Genomic DNA, 20,843 nt, shown 5'->3' with positions numbered 1-20,843 from the left:
GACTGGAAACCAACATTACAAAAGCCAATCTCCATTTGCAAAATCAGTCATTTTACTTTGAAGAACATGGGTGTTGCCGGTCTATCACTGCCTCAATCTGTTAGTCTGCTTATTTGTGTTATTGTGAGACTTCGGTGCATTTGAACGGACCGCTCTCTGTAAAGAAAACACATTTCTTATTTTCAGGTGATCATACACTCGGGTTAGGCGACTGGACAAATATATCACCGATGATGAGCTGAATCCATCGACAGCTGTTTTTTCTGGCTGCTTTTCGGGGCGATAGTTGTCGTTTTATTTTGCTTATTTAATGGTCTGCAGAGTTACACTCTCATCCAGCGGCACAGTACACACCCACTCAGCCAGACCATGAGTGCAATGAGCTTGGTGAGGAGTGAGAGGTAAACATCCTGCAGAGTCAGACTCTTTGCACTCTTTTCATGAGGTGAATTGAGGATTTAATTCGACCAAACCAGAGCTGGTGAATGTTGGAAGAGCGGTCAGACTAACAAAGACAGTTCAAGTGACTTTTACATGTTACATGTTGAGTTTGAATGAAGTGTGTTTTACGAGGAGTTAATGGGTCAATTAAGCTTGTTTTCGTTCAGTAAAAAGAGAGATTCAGAAGGCTGTATTGCTCTGTTTTAAACGGAAAATAGGTGTGAGAATATTTATATTCTTGACCCTTCGTGAGTTTATTTTGTTTATTGGGCATAGTGAAGGTGCGCAGCATACATAACGTAGTGAATTCACTTCTCTCAGCTGAGACTCAAGAAGACACGAGGAGGTAGGAAAGGGGGGCGAAGATGTCACAAATCACCGACCCAACCCTATTATACACTAATGAAAACATACTTAAGAATATTATTTTCAATTTCTGCCATATTCTGCTGCTGCTGTAAATCTTCTTATAGCTTTGTTAAGAAAATATTTAAAATGGCTGTTTGAAAATTGCACTCTTCAAAAAAAACTCTTTAAAAAAAAAACAACTGTTCCAACTACTCTGTCCGTGGCTAAAATAAAAGACATCTAAATTTGTTCAAAATGTATCTGTCTTTGTGCAAAAATAGACAAACGCCTGGGGTCACAGAAAGAGAAAGGGGACAAACAGTGTGGATTTCACCTGCTGTCCCAGAGCTCTCAAATATCCTCCCATTTCTTCCCTTTCACTGAGAACATGCATTAAACACCCTGCAGCATACACTCACACACCAAAGGTTGACCTGATTTGGCATCAGTGGGCAGAGCACCGTGCTTGTCTTTGTGTGTGTATGAGTGTGTGTGTGTGTGTGTATTGTCATGGAGGCAACAGCGCATCTTAAATCCAGTCTGTCCTACTTAACCAGCGGGTCACCGAGGGGTGGAGCCTATGATGTCATGTAACTTGCTGTGGCGAGTCTGGAGAAAGGAACAATGTGGCTGTGACTCTGTGACCTGAATGATGACCAGTCATATCCTGGCTGAGGATGACAACATGGTTATGACGGTAATGGAGGTTATTTTCAATGTTACCTTGGTACGTTCCATGGAAAAAAATACTGTAAAAGCTCAGTCACGTAAGAGAGTGGCGCTGCAAAGTTCTTCTGTGTGTCTTTGCAAAATAATCAATGGCTGATGAGCTAACCGCTAACAACTTTTCTGTGCACTGTCCCTCTGACTGGCATTTTGTTCTTAGGATGGAACATCATTCAACAAAAGGTGTTTTCAAATCTCTAATTTCGAAAGAACTATTGGAAGTCCAGCCCTTTTTGATTGATTCTGCACCTCAGGAACTGTGAACCATTGTAGCTCTCAGAACGCCGTTTTGAGGTACCTTTTTAGCTCCTGCCTCGGAGCGGGTACTCTTCAAGTGCACAGTGATTGGTCCAGACGTTAGTGTACGTCGATTGGTCAACACATGAGCCAATGCAGCACCAACAACGGCTAATTTTAAACCTCTGTATAAATATTATTGGTGTAAAAAAAAAAAAAAACAGCTCATAACAGCTCATTATTTATGCGATGGAAGAAATACGTGATTCTGACCTGCAAAAGTGGAATATAAATATCTTCAACAGCATTTCCTATGAATTTGCTGCATTAGCTATGCGCCACACAGTGATGCAGTGCAGAGAGAAAATCAAGAACTGAAACAGGATTATAAGAAAATACAAGACAAGATCTGACGATGCAGGTACGAAGGACTCTGCTTTTAGACGCCATCATCAGGAGCACGACTGGGAGCTGAAGTCTGCCAGTGTAAACCTCTGCGGAAGGTTAGAGGCTCCTTGTTCACTTAACAACATACAGAAAATAGTTACTGGTAATGTAACGCCACTATAACCTAACGTTAAATTCAATCACACATCTGCAGTGCTGTCTTCTTTTCTTATGTCACCTTAAAGTTCCTATTTGCGGTGTGTATTTCTTGGGAAAAACCTCAGCGTGTAGTTCCTCTTAGAAGATTCACCAGAAGTGTTTGGTCCACCTAATGAGTTACTTTAGAGGGTAAAACAGTCACTGACCTGCCTAACTGTCACCAAGTTAGCAAGCTTATTAGAAACAGAGTCAACAGGACACTTTCGCAGTGTATTAAAAAGACGTATTTGTACCATTGTCTCTTGTCTCATCAATGTTAGCAAACCGTGTTTTGTGGAGCAGTGAATACGGTGACAGAGGAGGGTTCAGTAAAAGTGGACGGTGCAACAAAGCCCTGCAAAATAACCCAGGCTTTCAAGCAAATCTGACACCGGAGCCAAACTGTGTACAGTGTAAAGACAGCGTCATGTGATGCACACAGCTCAAAAAGACTTTTCCCCATAAGCTCACATTATGAAAGAAGCGACTGTAAAGCGGTGGATAATTTTTTAATGCCACAACATCGCTCGTATATGTCGACAAGTGAGGAAGCAGTAATACTCGTTATCACTTTTGAGCAAAAATGGGGGAAAAAAACAATCATTAACTGCCTGGATTATCAATAGAAATGTGGGAAAATTGCTGCAAAGCCATCATCAGCAAAGCTATAAAACATGGAATAGAAGCTTTACACTGTTTGTATGTATCACTCAACACAATCAACACAAGATCTAAATGTTTTGGTTCAAAAACGTAAAATAAAAATTAATACAGCCTTTTTTGTTTTGTTTTTTTAAAGGGATAGTGACTGAGTGGCTGGCCTAATCATAGTCCTTCAGTCATTAATCCTGTCTGCTGTTAAGTACGAGCATGTGAGTGCGTTGATGCCAAGTGTCAAACAGAAGCTGGCTGACATCTGACGTGGCCCGTGTCCGTGCGAGGAAACGTTTCACTGTGTGGTCATCACGTCTCAGACTTGAGCCCCAGAAGCTTCCAGCAGCCTCACAGCTCTGAACCTGCAGCCTGATATATTTACATGTACACAGAGCTCTTTTCTACACCTCATCTCCTTCTCTCTCTCTCTCTCCGTCTTTCATCACTATTGCTTCCTCTTCTTCACCGACTTCTCCGCTTCCCTGTCTATATGTTTTCATTTCTATTTCACCTCCCCCAGTCTCCCTTTTTTTTCATTTCTCACTCCTTTGCTTTCTCTGTGTGTCTCCAGGGCATGCCATTTTCAAAATCCTTAATTGAAGACTTTTTGCACCTTTTTAACACTAGAACTGTTTTTAAGACTCATTTTAGAACCCAAAATAAAGTGGATGAAACCAGCCAATTTCCAATTCAAAACTGCTAATGGAAGTTATAAATGCAGACGATGATTGCATTCATTTGACAAACATGCTTTGTGTATTATAACACTACAGCATTCAGCATAAAGTTAGAATTTGTGTCGAGAAATGCAGGAATGCTTTATGGCCAGTCCTGGAGATCTTTTTTTAGTCAGAAAAAGAAAAAACACAGAACAATACAGCAAGAAAAATAAAGACGTGTCATAATAGTAAGGTCTTTGGTAACATTTTAAGTTGGCCTAAAAGTCATTTCTTTCCAGACTGAGCAATCTAAGCAAACTACCTCTTATTTAATGTAATCTCTCTTACAAAACAGTCCAACTGGTTACAACAGTCTTCTTATTCACTATGTAGCTAATGTGCATAACAACCTAACAACAAGCAACACACTGGTGATAGCTAATACACTTATCCTTATCTTGTTAGCTAACATAAAATCATTGCTAAGAAGATAATAAATATTTATGACATCAGATACCATAGCTAACGTAACAAACATATGTTAGCTAGCTGACACAAAATCATATTCCATAGCTAACAGGCTAACAAACAGTTTTTAAAATTAGATATCACAGCTAATAATCCAGTGTTAACATACTGGGTTTTATCCTGCTAGTTAACAAAACATCAAATACCATGGCTAACGTTAACATGCTAACTACCTGATTTTACCCTCACCTAACCAAAAATAAGTCAGATGCATCACTAGTAAATAAACCTTTCTTTATCAAAAATGCAACAAATTCTGTGTAATTTTGTTGAGAAAACTGACTCATACATATAGTGACAATACTTAAACACTTGTCATGTACAAAGCCATGTTGTCTCAGAACTGGGCACCTACAAAATATGGCTGTCAGATGATGTCTTCCTTTGCTTTTAAGTCCTATAATTCTTGAGTGAAAAATATAGAAATACATGAATAAAGTTAAATATAAGATATAACGCTTATATGCACAATGTATATGTATTATCTACGGTAGGTATCACAACAAAGTACAACAGATATGGGAGGAGGAAAGCACATTTCAGCTCATGTGGGGTGACTCTTTCATGTGGTCGTGTTCCCTCCAGCAAACTTTGTCACAGTGGGTGGTGGAGAAAAGGGAAAAAGGAAAGAAATCTTCCCCCAATAAGAAACGTAGTCTCTTCAAACCTAATTACAAACTGACAAAAACAAACCAATGAGATGCTAAGCTATATTATACAGTTTTGTTCTGTTTGAATTATACACAGTACAGTAATTCGATTTGTACCATAATCTGAAAACTGTACTGTATTTTGAAACAGTCAATAATAAATGTCCATTTCATTACTTTATATTCATGTGATGTCACTTAGATCTGCATGAGAAATAAAGAGAATGAAAAAAATGTTAATAATAATCATCTACTAATAGTGATCAATTTGACCCGGACCCAGACAGCGGTTTCCACTGTATATTCAAATATAACCCATTCAGAAGTGAAAATCCTATCAGCTATTATAACCATCATGTCCATTGCTCAGTCTCTGACATACCATAGTTTCCACAGGAATGTACAGACAGATTTGTTTACAGTGGTATGTGGCTGACCTCTATATAAAGGCGCTGCCAGGCAATTTTTTTATTTATAAAACACATTTCTCTACAAGTGAGCTCAATGTGTTTACGTTAAAAAACAAATATCAGGTACAGAAAACATGTGCATAAAGGAGAGTGTGTGGTGTCAGGAGTCTGATTAATATTGATCCAAACTTTGTCGCAAATAAAAGTTCTGTTAATGAGAAGCAGCTCTACACTGAAGTGACTGATTGTACAAATGAAGGGACTACTGAGAACCTTCGTCCCCAATTTTAGGTCCAGATAGATCTTTTTTTTTTAGATGTTCTACCTAGAACCCAACATAAAGGGGTATACCAAGAACCATCTGTGAAAGGTTCCACCCAGAACCCTCTCTGGGGTTTCTATACAGAACCTTTCCACGTTCTAAGAGTGCTGACAAGAACCCATCCACAGAACTCTTTCTTGCGAAAAGGGTTCTTAATGGACCCCTTTGTCTTACAAAGAACCCTTGACAAATCCTTTACTCACCAGGGTTCTTAATGGTTCAAGTTAGAACCTCAGCCTTTTCTGGAAGTCCTATCCAGAACTCTTCCATCTTCTCAGGGAGCTAACATGACCCCACCCAGGGGGTTCTACAAGGTTTTATCTAGGCTTTGGGGAGAACTTCATTTTAACCTCCAATAAGTGCCGTAAATAAGTGAATAAAACTTGTTAAACTTGTCCGAAGCTTCAGTACAGTCGGCTCAGTTAACACTGTTGCATCTACACACAATCTGTACAATTATGTTGGAGAGTAAAATGTAATTTCTCTTTAAGAATGGACATGCAGCACAAAGAAACCTTTTAAGTTCCTCTACCTTTGAAGGCCTTGGATTTAAATTATTCTGACTTCTCAAAGAACCACCAAGGCACTGTTCTACTTTTTCTTTTTTCTCTCCTTACCCCCTCCCTCCCTCCATCTCCCCCAACTCTCACCTACCCATCCCTCTCTCTCTCTCTCTCTGGTGTTTCTGTGGGTGAGAGGCTGTCACCAAGGGGACGGGCTGTCATTGTCACCATGGGGATGGGCTCCACAGAGCATCTCAATTACTGAGTGGGACAATTAATAAGCATCAAAGCCTGGTTAATATTTCACCGGCGGCGCAGAGCAGTAGCCTGGCCCACAGCGCTCGGGTCCACAGGAGATGTATCACGGAGAGGTGGTGTAAGACAAAAGGGAGCAGGAAGCAGACAGGATGGGAATAACAGCGCTGAGGCTGAGCGGGATGATGAGATGAGATGAGTGAGTGAGGCAGCAGAAGGGCGGAGGAAGTGAGAAAGACAGAGCTGAGGTACACAAGCGAGAGGAAATGTAGCATTTGGTACAAGTTTACGGCAACAGATTGAGGGAATTTTATTCTTATGCTAGTTTTTATTATCACCAAAATAGTTCCGACTCCTCCTGAGGGCATAATGAATGTGAATGCGTGTAACCAATTTCATGGCGATCCGTCCAATAATTGTGGGGATATTTCACTAAAAAACAAAAACTGTGAATCTCATGGTGGCACTAAAGAATAAGTCATCTGATCCAATAGGGATCATGAATATCTGCGCCAATTTTCATGGCAATCCATTCCGTGATTGAGATATTTTAGTCTGGACTAAACTGATTGACCATAACCATGGGAGGCAGCTGGATTTGTGAGATCACGCAATCACATGAGGATACGTCTCGCTAGGCTGCAAATTATCCATTAGCGTCTGCACCAAAATACTGGTGAAGCCAATCAGCATCCTAGGAGGGACAACTGGCAGCTACGGGTGTGGTTTTAGGTGTGACGATAGTGAGAAGCATGGAAGCGCCTCATCTAAGAGGTTAGCGTAGATACTGTGATAGCATCAGTTATATCAGAACTGGAGAGTTTTTTGTCATTGAAAGATGAGCAAAGATCGGTTGCAGTTAGCCCGTGATAGACCGACGGTTCATCCAATCACCTGCCAAATGTTTTTTGAAAGTGCTTGCCCTTTTTCCAAACAGTTTTTAAGGACAACTATCTAGGACCGACTTTGACAAAAGCTGCTGAAAAATCTAGATGAACTTTATGAAAATTTACCATTGTACTTTCAAAAAAATCAAACAAGATTTACCATTTTATATAAGACTGTAAGAGGAAGAAAAACAATCCAGGTGGAAGGAATAAGTGTCAGTATCAACAGCAATTAAAAGGAATCGGGACTTGGACTTGGACTCTGAGAAAATAATAAAGGGAATCTTTCACTATTTTGACATTTTATGAGCTAAACAGTTAATTACATTACATGCATCACATAAATTAAATTAATTAGATTAATCATGGAAGCAAGTGTTAGTTAGAATTCTCCCCTTTGAATCAACATATTTTTAAGGTTTCATTTGCATACCTGGATTATTTATATAACAGGTCTTTCTACTGACTGAGAAGACAAGTTTAATTTTCCAATAAACACATGTTATGTTCATATTCATGCAGCTTATTACAGTAATAGCAGTCCATGAATGTTCTACATAGTTATAGCATCCTATGAGGGAGACACTGGGCGGCTGTGTGACACAAATGTGGAAAATATGAGGAAAACTTGATTGATCTGACTCAGACAACATATTAACGATTGTATTACACTTCCGACTGATTCCTCGTTGAGTCTGAACTCCACACTGGGGACTGAATACGAGCAAATGAAAGCAGGAGCGTCAGGAGGAAGCAGATGAAAGAGGAGCGTAAGGTACACAAGCCGAGCAGGAAGACGAGGATGATGGGTAAACGAGAGGAGGAGTGTGAGGAAGATGAGAAGGGAGCCGCTGCTGGAGATGGGGAGCATGAGGGAGACAGGGGAGGCAGGAGTGGTGAGTGAGGGAGTAATGAAGGGAGGAGGACGGAGGGGGGAAAGTGGGAGGGACCGTGTCGCTGTGAGGCAGATGTATTGACGAGCCGGCTGGCTGATCAATGGGATGTGGTCAATCAACAGAGTGATCTATATGCTCTGACCTTACTGTGGATGGCTGAGGGACGAGGTGTGTGTGTGTGTGTGTGTGTGAGAGTGTGCCTGTGTGTGTGTGCTTCTATTTATATGCCAATGTACACTGATATAGTATAAGATTACATAACCATTCATCAATTAACCCGCTCATAACGAACCACACAGTCTACTAACTACAAACCATGTATAGTTTCACATCATATATATACATTAACAAAGATTTTTCTAACATTTTAGCAGTACTGCAGTATGAAAATAAGCCTCCTAAGACTTTTGAGATTCACCACAATGAACATGTTGTTGCCTCTTTTTTGCATTACGTCATGGTCATATGTTAATCCAGCTGAGAGCAGGGTCTGTATTAAAAACTCTGGCATTAAAGGGATTTCAAAAACAGCATTATCGTGCTCAAAAAATGCCATTTAGACCAAATAAATAGTAATAATGCTGTAATAAGTCCAACTGAACACTCTGTAATGGTTTAAGGTAGTGGTTCCCGACATAAGACAAACCGGTGTCTGCTTGAAACCTACTTGAACAGCTCAGTGATTTTTGTTTGATTTAAACAACTTTAGAGGCATGACGTGGTGAAACGTTCTCTGGAAAACAAATGTGATTCTACGCAGGAAAAGTTTGTGTTTTCTTGTTTCTTTCCCTGATAATCATTTCATGACTCCTTTCCCCGTTTCCTACAGCACAGGGGGTGTCACACACTCTACAGATTGTAAAGCCGCCTGAGACAAATTGTGATTTATGATTTTGGGCTTTATAAATAAAATTTGATCTGATTTGATCTTGCGACTGCTCGGGAGGCTCCATAATAGTGTTGAGAAACAAAGCAGGAAAATTTATCACAATAAAATGTTTCATTTAAATTTCAATCTATGATTACTGATCATTTTAATTATCTATTTTCATTAAGATCAAGAAAAGCATTCTGAATTTTACTAACAGGCTTAAATGCACAATACATAATTTCTGCCACTAGGGTATCTCTTGCATTAAAACAATAACAAAAGAATTAGTTTGATGATGTCATGAAGTAGCGTAGGTTCATGGGAGATGTTATCTTCACTTTTAAACAGCCACCACGTTCACTGACTTCCTTCCTCACTCACTGACGCATTTGACATGTCTGAGTTATAGCAACTAGCTAACAGCGATTAGCAGGAAACACACCGTTACCGTGAATAAATTACTCACTTCTCTGTATTTTAACACTGTTGGAAAAATTTGGGATAATGTAAATACACAACGCAACAAAATATATAACATATATCTAGTGTTTTCAGCCCTTTTAATGCAGAAATATTAATTGTTATAGCTTTAATTTGGCTTCATGGACTTGGAGAATCGTGACACCCATGTGGTTTCATTTTGGATTTAAATGAAACTTAGAATATTTTATTGAACTATTTCCTCATTGCTATTGATGAAGTGTGTGCTGCCAATAAATATCCAATCTCTGCCTGGAATGCAGAAAGCTGTTGTAATTAATTTATTTTCATTATCGATTAATTTGCCAATTATTTTCATGATCATTTAGTCTATAAAATGTCAAATTATGTGAAACTGTTCATCCTAGACCCAAAAGTGATGTCTTCAACTTGTTTCTTTTATCCAACCAACACTACGAAACCAAAAACCACATCATATTACATCATAATTGACAAAGAAAAGCAGCAAATCCTCACATTTAAGAAGCTGGAGACAACAAATATGAGACATTTTTGCTTAAACAATGACTGAAACTGAAACAAACAGAACAGGTAATTTTCTCCTTCAGAACAGCATTACCATGCTATAAAAATGTCAATTGGACAAAATGAATAATAATAATAATAATGAGTAATAATACTGTAGTAGTATTAAGGTTTTATTAATTTTACGTGAATGCAACTAAACATTCACTGTAATGGTTTGAGGTTTTAAGTCTGACAGTTAATTTTCATTGTGTACTAGCATAAACTGAAACTAATGGCTGCCTTGAAAGGTAAAAAACCGTTGGAATAACTCACGATATGCTTTGGAAAATGGTCTGCAGTAATGTAAAGTACATCTAATCTGTAGGTAATTGGTTAAAAGCAAAACAACACATATTTTTGTCTAAATTGCACATCCTCAACTCCCAGAATGCCTCTGCTGGGATCACCTCATCTAAAGCAGGACGAGATAAAACAAAGCATAGAAGTGGAACAAGATCACATGTTAAAACTGGAGACAAAACCTGCTTTTTATTCCCCGTACATACAGATCTACATGTGGCAGGCCGAGGTCACAGTCTCAACGCAAATGAAATTACATGACGAGAAACCGTAACCAATCGAAGGAACTTCAGTTTTTTTCCCACTGCTGAGCTGCAGTATGTGTATCTTGAAGACATTAAACCAGGTTGTGGTGGAGTCTCACAATATCTACATTGTTGTATTTGTTTTATAAATGTGACTCTACAGTGGGAAAAACACCTCATGTTTCTTCAAGTCAAGAGAGGCGGCAGGAGGAGGAATGTGAGGAATTGAGTGAGGACGACTACAGGCCGGACCTGAGATGCCCAAATCAGATCCAATGCAAGTCCAAACAGCTCCCGTATCACAAATGGAGGAGGGAAAGCTGCAGAATGAAAGGACGGCAAAATCAAAATGGCTCTGCAGAAGAAAAAGGTGACTTTATGACCAATAACATACTGGACCAGACTGGACAACTAGCCAACGTCTCAGCGCAGAGGCACACACAGTTTGACAACAGACATGTGCAGCTGAATTCACAGTTAACTAACACACTGCTGCTGCGCTGCCAAAGAAAGTGAAAGAAGATGGTGGCGATGATGATGATGACAGTAGGGACTTTCTCTGAATGCAGCTTACGTTAATCCTAGATTCATCAGATATCCGACAAACACTGTGCAAAACGCCCAACTGCAAAAGTTTGACATGAGAATATCTTGGATGTTTGTGTCTGCAAGGTCCGAACATGAGAAATTCACTGATTCTGCTACAAGTTGTACTAATTCAGAATAATAATCTGGACATTTATTGAATTTGGGGGGAAAAAAAACAATGGTATCAGATGTCCAGGCCTGTCACAACAATTATGTTATCAACTTTTTACACCCTATACGAACAAGACCTCAGTCATTTTTGCTAACTTCAATATAGGGATGAAACAATCACAATTAATTTCCAAATATTAATTATCATCATTAAATCTGTGTTTAATTATCACAATCTGAATGACTCTGTAAACACAATAAATACAGTCCAAATACTGTCAAAGTTACCTGCAGTCTTCTTTGGTCACTATAACTGTGACATGAAATTTTCGTACCGTTTCATCTCTGTCTTCATTTCACTGCTTTTGCTATAAGTTACATTAAATCTGAATAATACGGTCTGTGTTGTACAGATGTTAAATTAGGGAGAAACAGAGCAAAGAGATCAGATCAGTACTCAGTAGAAGGTGCCCTGAATGGAGGGTAGAGATGTTCCGACACCATTTTTTTACTTCCCAATACCGATTCCAATAGCTGAACTCGAATGAACCTGGACATGATTGCTGTCATTATTGTACTGCCTGGCTCAGGACAAAAGAAATCTGTAGTTCGGGACGCCGCTGGGAAGCAGCAGGGTCCCATTTTGGGGCAATAAATCAAGTGTTATCAGATCGGTGCATAACCTTGCGTGACCAATCCCACATTTTTGCAGTCGGGCTAAATGACACACACAGAATAATCATATGTCAATTATTTTTGACAGATATTATGATTGTGATATGAGTCATGATTTTAGAGGGAATGGTCATTTTTGCATTTTATTTTAACAAACAAATATAGAAAGAAAAGCATGTTCCTTTATGTATGGAGAATAAGATTTGTAGTCATTTGTAGACATTTCTGCAGCGCCACAATGCTTCATTACCCCAGAATTGCAGCTCCTACAATTTGGATATTAAACTTGACTTGGCTATATTGCCATTTAAATAATCGTTCAGCTATATTAGGCACTATCTGAGGCACTGCCCATTACTGTTATCAGCATCAGAGTAACCCGAATTGAGGGTTCAGAACCTGTGCCAGAAGAGGAGAAGTCAAATGACTGGCCGTGTATGTAGCTCTGCTGCGAAGCTCTCAGGAACAAATGTGTGTGTATATATGTATGACTTTTGTAAAGCAGAAAACGAAAAATTAGTTTCTTCCCTGGATGAATAAGCTAAAAACAACTTTTGTCTGCGCACTCAACAAAATGTATGCATATTGTGGCCAGGGGACAATGGGCAAAAACATACTGTAGGCCCATTCCACTGTACACTGAGCGGTAACCACAGGACCAGCATGCACCACATCACATAAGCTATGCCAACAATGCAACAGTAGGGTTGTATTTTTCTGAAACTAGACAGTCTGTTTGTTTCTGGGCTTGAGGTCTGTTACCAAATTACACGTCACCTGCACGAGCAAAATTTATTTACGCTCAACACTTGTCTTTGCTATTATATTTCATGAGCTGAGGGCTTTTTTTCTTAATCTAAGGCTTTTTCTGTGCACACAGAGTCTGTTTCACTCAAATTTTCTTGAGAATGCCTGTTAGTGATCACTTCTCCTTTGCTAAGCATATCTATCCACCTGACAGGTGTGGCATTAATTGCACAGGTGCATCTTGTAAATAAAAGGTCACTTGATCTTGAAAAAGACTTTTATTAGAAACTGAGTTATGGCTACTTCACATTGGGCTACAGATACCACATTTTTGCCCCCAAGAGGGCAAAGTCATGACCCACCTCTGATTGGCTTACGCTGATATTGTTTCCCTAACGCTCACCAATCACTCTTAAACCTAAGCAACCCAACCAATGAAGGTAAGGATTAGCCAATCAGGTCATGACTTTGCTCTCCCGGGAAAAAAAGATTGGTATCTAAAACCTTACGTCCCTCCCTCCAGGATTTCATTTTCTTTTTTGGACCAGTTGGGGCCGAAAATGCCTGATTTCAGCTTTTTGCAGCTTTTCTAAAAACTTGTGACGCATGTTGCAAAGTTATGAGGTGTTTTTTCTAATGAAAATTTGTACACCTCATTAAAAATCAAGGGCAACTTGTTCCGAAGAGAGAGAAAAAATGCACTCTGTTCTGAGTGTTCTAAGTAAGTTTGCCAGAAGGGTTGAGGATTAGAAAAATTCTAACAAAATATGCTTTTTTGTAAATGAAGAAGTGCACCTGGGGAGTATTATACAAAGCTCAAATTCAAAACAGCAAGCACAAAATTCTAAAATATAAAAATGCACAGAGCATTGATAAATGTCAAGAATAACAACAAACCTTATGTTTAAAGTACCTGTTACAAAATAAGAAAATAAAAATACAAAAAAAAAAATAGTAAATGATAAAACACTGAGTCAGTTCATTGAGACGTACATGTATGACATTTGAGTAAGGGACTGTTTTCATTGGTGGAAGCTACAGTGATTGTTCTAATTGTGGAAAAGTTGCAGTAATTGGACAAAATTGCAGGATTCATGTGGATGTGTGTTAATCTCCTGTAGGGACTGCTATGTAAAATAGCCTTTGTTCAGCGCCTAACTGGTTTTAAACATGCTTTTGCACCCAGGGACATCTGCCCCGGTGATCTATGGGTGATTGAGACACAATGAGACAGTCACATGTCAAACACCTACCCAGTCTTCATAGTGTCTGGTTCCGTTCTGCAGCAGGTCCTCCAGCTGGATGGTGCAGTTGGCCACAAAGTCATCATATCCGATGGGTGCGTCGTGGAAAACGGACAGCTCCAGGCTCCGTCCCTCGCGGACCTCGGTGCAGAACTCCTGGTGCCAGGCGGGGCTGTTGGTCTTGGTCCTGGTGGCGGTCTGTCCGAGCCGGGTCTGGTCCAGATTGAGGGCCAGGTAGGGGTCCAGCAGGAAGGAGCCGCTCTTGCCCACGGCGTGACGCAGGGCCCATGGGGTGGGCTTCAGGTCCACTGCCTCACACACTCGCACCTTCAGCAGGCCACTGAACACAGGCATGGCTGCTGGGATGTCTGTGTGTGTATACAAGGATGTGTGTGTGTTTAGGCTAGTCTGCCTGTTCCTGCTCCTGTACACAGAGTGTTTCCTTCCAATGAGTGGGGTCACTGCACAGTCCTGCTACATCCCATAATGCCGCTGGCTCCTTGGACGCTCAGTCTAGTATAGGGGTGTAAGAAAATATATTATGATATTATGTTTTATGATACTGAATCAATTCTCAAAAGCCTGTATCATGACACTGCGATACATGCAAAGATTTGTGGCAGTGGTTCAAGTTGTGTGTAGATAGATGTGTTTTTATCTATTTATACTCTTCTGGCTGCATAAAAAAACGCCAGTTAGGGATTTCAACTGTAATTTCTAGTTGAAAATTGAGTGATATTTTAATGTCTAAGACCTCTTTTGAAGCTAAAATGCAGTTATAACATCAACGTGTCATAAAAAAAGTTGTTTAGACGTAATTTAAAAACTATGCCCAACAAGAGACATCACAAGCAGTGCGGCCGTCCTATGTGGACAATTGTTCATGCTCCAAGCAAGAATTTTCAATATATTTTTCTAATCAGGCTTTCATTTACACATTGTAGAGGACAAAAAAAAATAAGTTTTCCAAATCCCAGTGAAATGTGGTCTTGAATGTTCATTCAACAATTGTTGAAAAAACTTTCACTTTTGAACCAATTCTGAACGTCTTTTCACTGGTGATCATAGCCGGTTTTTTAAACATCTTCTCTTTTCTGAAAAATGCTGTCACTATTGTGAATACTGGTTAAATATAGTCTATATGTGAATAGTCGTCTTCAAATAGTCGGTGAAAAAAACTTTGACTTTTGAACCAATTCTGAACGTCTTTTCACAAGTGACCATAGTCAGATGTCTTTTCAATGGAAAACTGCTCACTGGGAACTTTTTTTAAAGTCAAATTTTATGCATACGATGGTGTGTTGTTCATACTGCTACAGTCTTCCTAAAATTAAATTTAAAAAACAATTCTGTATGATATCAACTACACTACCCACAATCCTAAAGCGCAACAGCTTCATCTCCGATTGGTGGAGCTCCCTGTTACCAAGGAAATGTTTACCTATGAACAGGTAGTTCTGCTAGCAGGCTACCTAGCTAGCTAACTTACATGAGTCGTGCTAATAATGTTGATTTGCCACAATTAATATAATTTCTATACACACACAAATGCCGATATTACAACACAGTTATTAACTATATAAATACTATAATGATGACAAAAGTTAAATTTAAGAATGAGTGCTATCATTTGCAATGGTTTATGGGATGAGTAGTTCCTTCACTCTTAAAATAATTATGTACATTTTCTTTTTTTTGTTGTTGTTGTTGCTCCAAATCAAATGTTTAATGGTCACGATTCATCTCGTAATTGGTTGAACATTTTTATTAAAGAATTTTTCTGAAATGTGAATGAATGAATGAATGGGAAATTCATTTATGGAACCAGAACCGCTGAAAAAGTGGACGGTCACTGTTGAGCTCTGTGTATCAACATAAGCTGAGACAGTAAAAAGTTTGCACACATCTTTGCTCAGATTTCAGAAAAAGAAATGCTGTAATGTTTAATGTTAAAGCGACTATACAAATGTTTTTTACTCAGGTTTTATGCATGTGGCGGTGTGTTCTTTATACTATGACAATTAAGTTTAAAAATTACAATCTATCACTTTGCTTACAGTATTGCATTATATTGTAATTTATTGAATTGTAACCCCTGTATCGTGATATCGCCAGATTCCTGCCAATACACAGCCTTAGTGTAGTACAGCCATACCAGAACACTGTGTTATCCACTCACACACACACATATATAAACACATAAACACACACACACTCTTACAGTAGAGCTGATGGGTCCCTAAGGTGCAGAAAAACGCAGTATTAACGCACACTCACACCCTTCAGAGGTCGCTTCTCCCACCAGCGCGCCTGCCTTGTTTGTTTATGGTCGGTCCCGTGCGCCAGACAAGATTCCCGTTGCAACGGAAACAGGCCGAGAAATGAAACAGGCTCCGGTTAACAGGCTCCGGCTGGCTTCATGCGGAGCCCCGGTGCTTCCCCGCGGTCCTTCTCGGCGTGTCCCTCCCGGGTCAGGGTGGGAGAGAGCCCGAGCAGCCGCGCCTAGCCATCCGGGATCGGTGCTCCGTCTCCAGCCCGTCGCTCGGCTCCTCTCCGGGATTATCTCCTCGCTTCGACCTCACGGTGCCTACCGCGATATTTGCGCCCACTCTCGAGCCGTTTTACACCCCTCAATGCAGTCTTTTTCGGGCTCACGACCACCCCTAACACATCTCGGTAATGCTCCGCTCCCGTTCCGTTTTTTCTCTCTCTCTCTCTCTCTCTCTCTCCTCTCGGTCCCTGCGCGCGCCCCCCGTTTCCCCTCTCTGAATCCGTGAGTGAGCGCGAGCTGCAGGAAATGCGCAAAACGCGTCACCGCCGCGCTGCTGCTGCTGCTGCTGCTGCTGCCGGGCTCTGCGCCGGATGAGGGAAAACAGAGAGAGAGAGACCGTGTGTGTGTGTGTGTGTGTGTGTGTGTGTGTGTGTGTGTGTGCAAATGGAAGAGGTGTTTTTTTTTTCGAGCGCAAGAGACGAAGAGGGGGATGGAATTCACCCGCAGGCATGGAGTGTGTGTGCGTGTGAGTGTGTGTGTGTGTGTGTGTGTGTGTGTGTGTGTGTGTGTGTGTGTGTGTGTGTGTGTGTCATGGCCAGACAGCCAATAGAGCCAGTCAATCAGTCAGCCCTTATGCATGGACACAGACATTCAACACACACTCACACACTCACAGTCTAAAAAGACAGATGTTATAACGACACTATTATCTTAAAATATCTCAGCCTGGACTGAAACGAAAGATTATTTTCATCGTCCATTAATTATTTTCTCAATTAATCGATCAGCTGTTTGGTCTATAACAGTGATTCTCAGCTTCCCAGAATCATCAGGTTGATGACTGTAACTGACACAGAAACTCAAATAATAAAACATCAGTACAAGCGATATAATGTAAAAACCATTCCCCAGTCTCAAACACTGCCCTCATTTCCCATCATGCCCTCATGCCATGCAGTTTAAGACAAGATAAATTGTATTGATTTTTATCGATTTATTGTTACAGTAGCTTAAAATAGAATACCAATAAAATAAAAATACAAAAGTATTAAATTGAGCAAACTATACACTCAAAACTACACTATACACCTGTTTGGATATATGGGCAGATATGTGTGTAAATATGGACAACTGTGCAGGATAATTACCCACATATTGTAATACATACACACTATGAATTGTGTTGGTTTTATATTGAATTGGGATAATTGTTTATATTCATTCATACAGGCTTGGGGAGTAATGGATTACATGTAAAAGGATTATGTAATCAGGATAGGAAAAAAAAGATTTGGTTTATAAAATGTTGAAAATAGTGAAAAATGTTGATCACTGCTCCCTAAGACTCTAGGTGATGTTCTCAAGTGTCTTGTTTTGTCCACAGCCCAAAGATATTCACTTTACTGTAATAGCATATTGGTTGCCAACCTGAGGTCTGGGCTTCCCTCAAGGGCACAACAAAAATCATACGGGGTCCAAAACTGTTTGTCGTCCATGAGGTTGTCAAAATTAGATTCACACATGTTAATTAAAACCACAATTTATACAAAAAGTCTGTATACAAAACTACTTAAAAAGATATTTTTTTTTGTCCTCAATCAAAAATAGTAGGTTACTTAATACTAGTATAGTTCTAGTTCTGTTTCTTTTTGTGCATATAATAAAACAAAAGTATACAAAGTATATAAAAACATTTTTAAAAGAATGCACAGGTGGCATGAAATAAAACTTGGCGGATTGTAAAAGAAACCCACCTAAAATTAAAATTAAAGACAGCTGCACTGCCACAACTTTTAAAAACACACAAAAAATAAAAAATGTTAAGCTCCAATGATAAAAGAGACATTTACCAAAGATGAAGTTTATACAAATTGAAACAATTATAAATTTCATTATAAAAGAACACCAGTTAGAATGAATCACTTATTATTTTGTGTGTTTAAGTATTTCTATTTGGGTTGAAATTAACGATTATTTTGATTGTCAATTAACCTGTCGATTATTTTCTCGATTGATCATTTAGTTGTTTTGGTCTCTACAATGTCAGAAAATGGTGAAAAATGTTGATCAGTGTTCTCCAAAGCTCAACATGACGACCTCGAATGTCTCGTTTTGTCCACAATCATTAGATATTCTCCTAACTGTTATGAAGGAGTTAAATACTCACATTTAAGCAGCTGGAATTAGAGAACTTTGACTTTTTTCTTTAAAAAAATTACTCAAACCAATCAACTGATTATCAAAAATAGTTGGCAAATAATATAATAAATAACAACTAATTGATTAATTGTTGCAGCTCTAATCTCTATACCTCCATCTTGAGCACTTCACTTGGTTTATCTGTGACTCTAAATGGTTTAACAGTTTCCTCTGTGTTTTTATCACAGAGGTTTGGTCATCGTTGTCCTTTCAGTCTCATAGTAAAACAATTGTAATTTTAAGAAGGGTTTGCAGCTGTTTCCACCATAAATTCATCACTTGGCACTTTTGGTGCACTGGTGCCCTAATTTCTGTATTTGCATGTAACTGCTGCAGGTTTGTCATAATTTTTACTGGCTCCTGTAAAGAGCAACTGGTGCACTTTTGACTTTTTTTTTTTTTTTTAATAAACAATAAATAAATTTGCATTATCAATCAACAATATAACTTCTCATACTAACATTGCAGAGTGTCATCTTTAACAAGTCTTAAAAATATATATTTCTTTATTTTGTACCATTGTATCTTGTACCTTTTATCATACTCTGTTCCTGATTAATGTTATTGTTCAAGGAAAAATCAAAAACCAAAGTGTTAAAATTTGTTTCATTGCAATGAAATTAGCTGTGATAGGTGTAACTTTATATGTATTATGATTATTATGATTATTATTATTATTATTATTATTATTAGTCATCACCCTGATGCTCGTTTTGTTGCTTTATTAGTTGATTGGTCACAGACACAAATGAGCGACAGGGTAACAAGTGCGTTGCCATAGCAACAGTCACTACCCATAATGAACTTGTGATTTGAGTCAGACGTTTAACTCACAAACACAGATTTAAAGTTTGTGGTTGTAACAACAAAATAATTCTCAGCCTTGACTTGCAGATTAGATAAATGTAATCGAATTAGTTTTGTACCCATTAAGTGAATTTGTTTTTGAGGAAACTGACTTAAACTGACAAAGAAGAGAGGAGAAAAGATCTTCACTGAGGAAACCTGGCCAGCTGCGCCACCTGCTGGCACGCGGGACGTATCGCCGGGACAGTGACGCGTTCGGGACGTGACGTCATGGCATGCTGTGTTCAGGCGCTCCTCGTAGATTCGTGTTTCAGTAGTAACGAAGTGGATTTAAGCAGTGGTGGGACATCAGCAACACATCAGGGTAAAATTACTCCACCACGAGTAAATATTCTGCATTCAAACACCATACAAAAATACAGTATAGTAAAGTATGAGTGGAATAATGTATTTAAAGTATCAAAAGTAAAAGTATTCATTAGGCGACAGAATGACCCCTGTCAATATAATGACACATGCATGAGACCTACTGTGACAGATGCATTTTATGTTGTGGTCCAAATTAAGCTTGTATTTATTACTGGGTAGTTTAATCTAAAACAATTAACCTATATTTAATCTATAACATCATATGTTTTGTATGTAAAGAAACTACAGCTCAAACTGGGTTAAAAAGTACAATATTTGTCTCTGAAATGTAGTAGAGTAGAAGTTTAAAGTAACGAAAATCTATCTTTATATTTCATATTGTTTACATTCCTATTTTTGATAATTCCTCTTGTTTATTTTGCTCCTATAATTTATATTTCCTCCTGTTAATATTCTAATTTTTTTTTAATGCTTTTTTGATTTTGCTTTCACTTTGCTGCTATAACACTGCAAATTTCTCCACTGTGGACTAATAAAGAAATATCTTATCTTATCACTCAAGTACAAGTATGTCAAAATTATACTTCAGTACAGTACATGTGTAAATGTACTTCATGACTAACTGACTGATAACTGGATTTCTGTGACTCATCTGACTCATCTCATGCCTCATGCTGGAAAAAGCTGAATAGCAATATGAAATCATGAAATCAGTGGTGGGCAGAAACACTCAGTTCTTTTACTTGAGTGAAAGTAAAAATACCATGGTGTAAAACACACTCCTTTACAAGAAAACACAAAAGTAGCCAAAGCCAGTAGAATTAGCGGAAGTATGCAGGCTTAAGTAATACCACAATGTAGAAATACTCTGTTGCAAGAAAAAGTCTTCCATTAAAAAGTTTATTTAAGTAGAGGTACAAAAGATTTACCATCAAAATACAATTAAGGTATAAAATTAAAAGTACTAATTATGTAGAATAATGCAAATTATATAATTGGATTATAGTTATCGATGCATAAATGTTTACAATGGGGCTAATTTTAATTGTTTGTTATACTTGTATTTGTTTATAATGTGTTTATTGAT

General features: G+C 38.7%; 1 protein-coding gene across 1 annotated transcript in view; it reads right to left on the bottom strand.

Moving 5' to 3' along the window:
- prkcea (protein kinase C, epsilon a) overlaps positions 1-16,647 on the bottom strand; it is a 50,294-nt gene extending 33,647 nt beyond the window's left edge. Inside the window, exons 1-2 of the mRNA XM_084740151.1 lie at positions 16,170-16,647; positions 13,900-14,403 (exon numbers count right to left, since the gene is read on the bottom strand). Coding sequence (XP_084596277.1) covers positions 13,900-14,244 — 345 coding nt within the window. The 5' untranslated portion in view covers positions 14,245-14,403; positions 16,170-16,647. The remainder of the gene's footprint in view (positions 1-13,899; positions 14,404-16,169) is intronic.
- Positions 16,648-20,843: the final 4,196 nt, after the last annotated feature.

This window comes from Lutjanus erythropterus, chromosome 17 (assembly GCF_056507025.1).
Source record: "Lutjanus erythropterus isolate fLutEry1 chromosome 17, fLutEry1.hap2, whole genome shotgun sequence".
In the NCBI taxonomy this organism is placed as follows: Eukaryota; Metazoa; Chordata; class Actinopteri; order Lutjaniformes; family Lutjanidae; genus Lutjanus; species Lutjanus erythropterus.
Note: the sequence above shows the minus strand (reverse complement) of the source record. Positions and strands in the feature narration are given on the sequence as shown.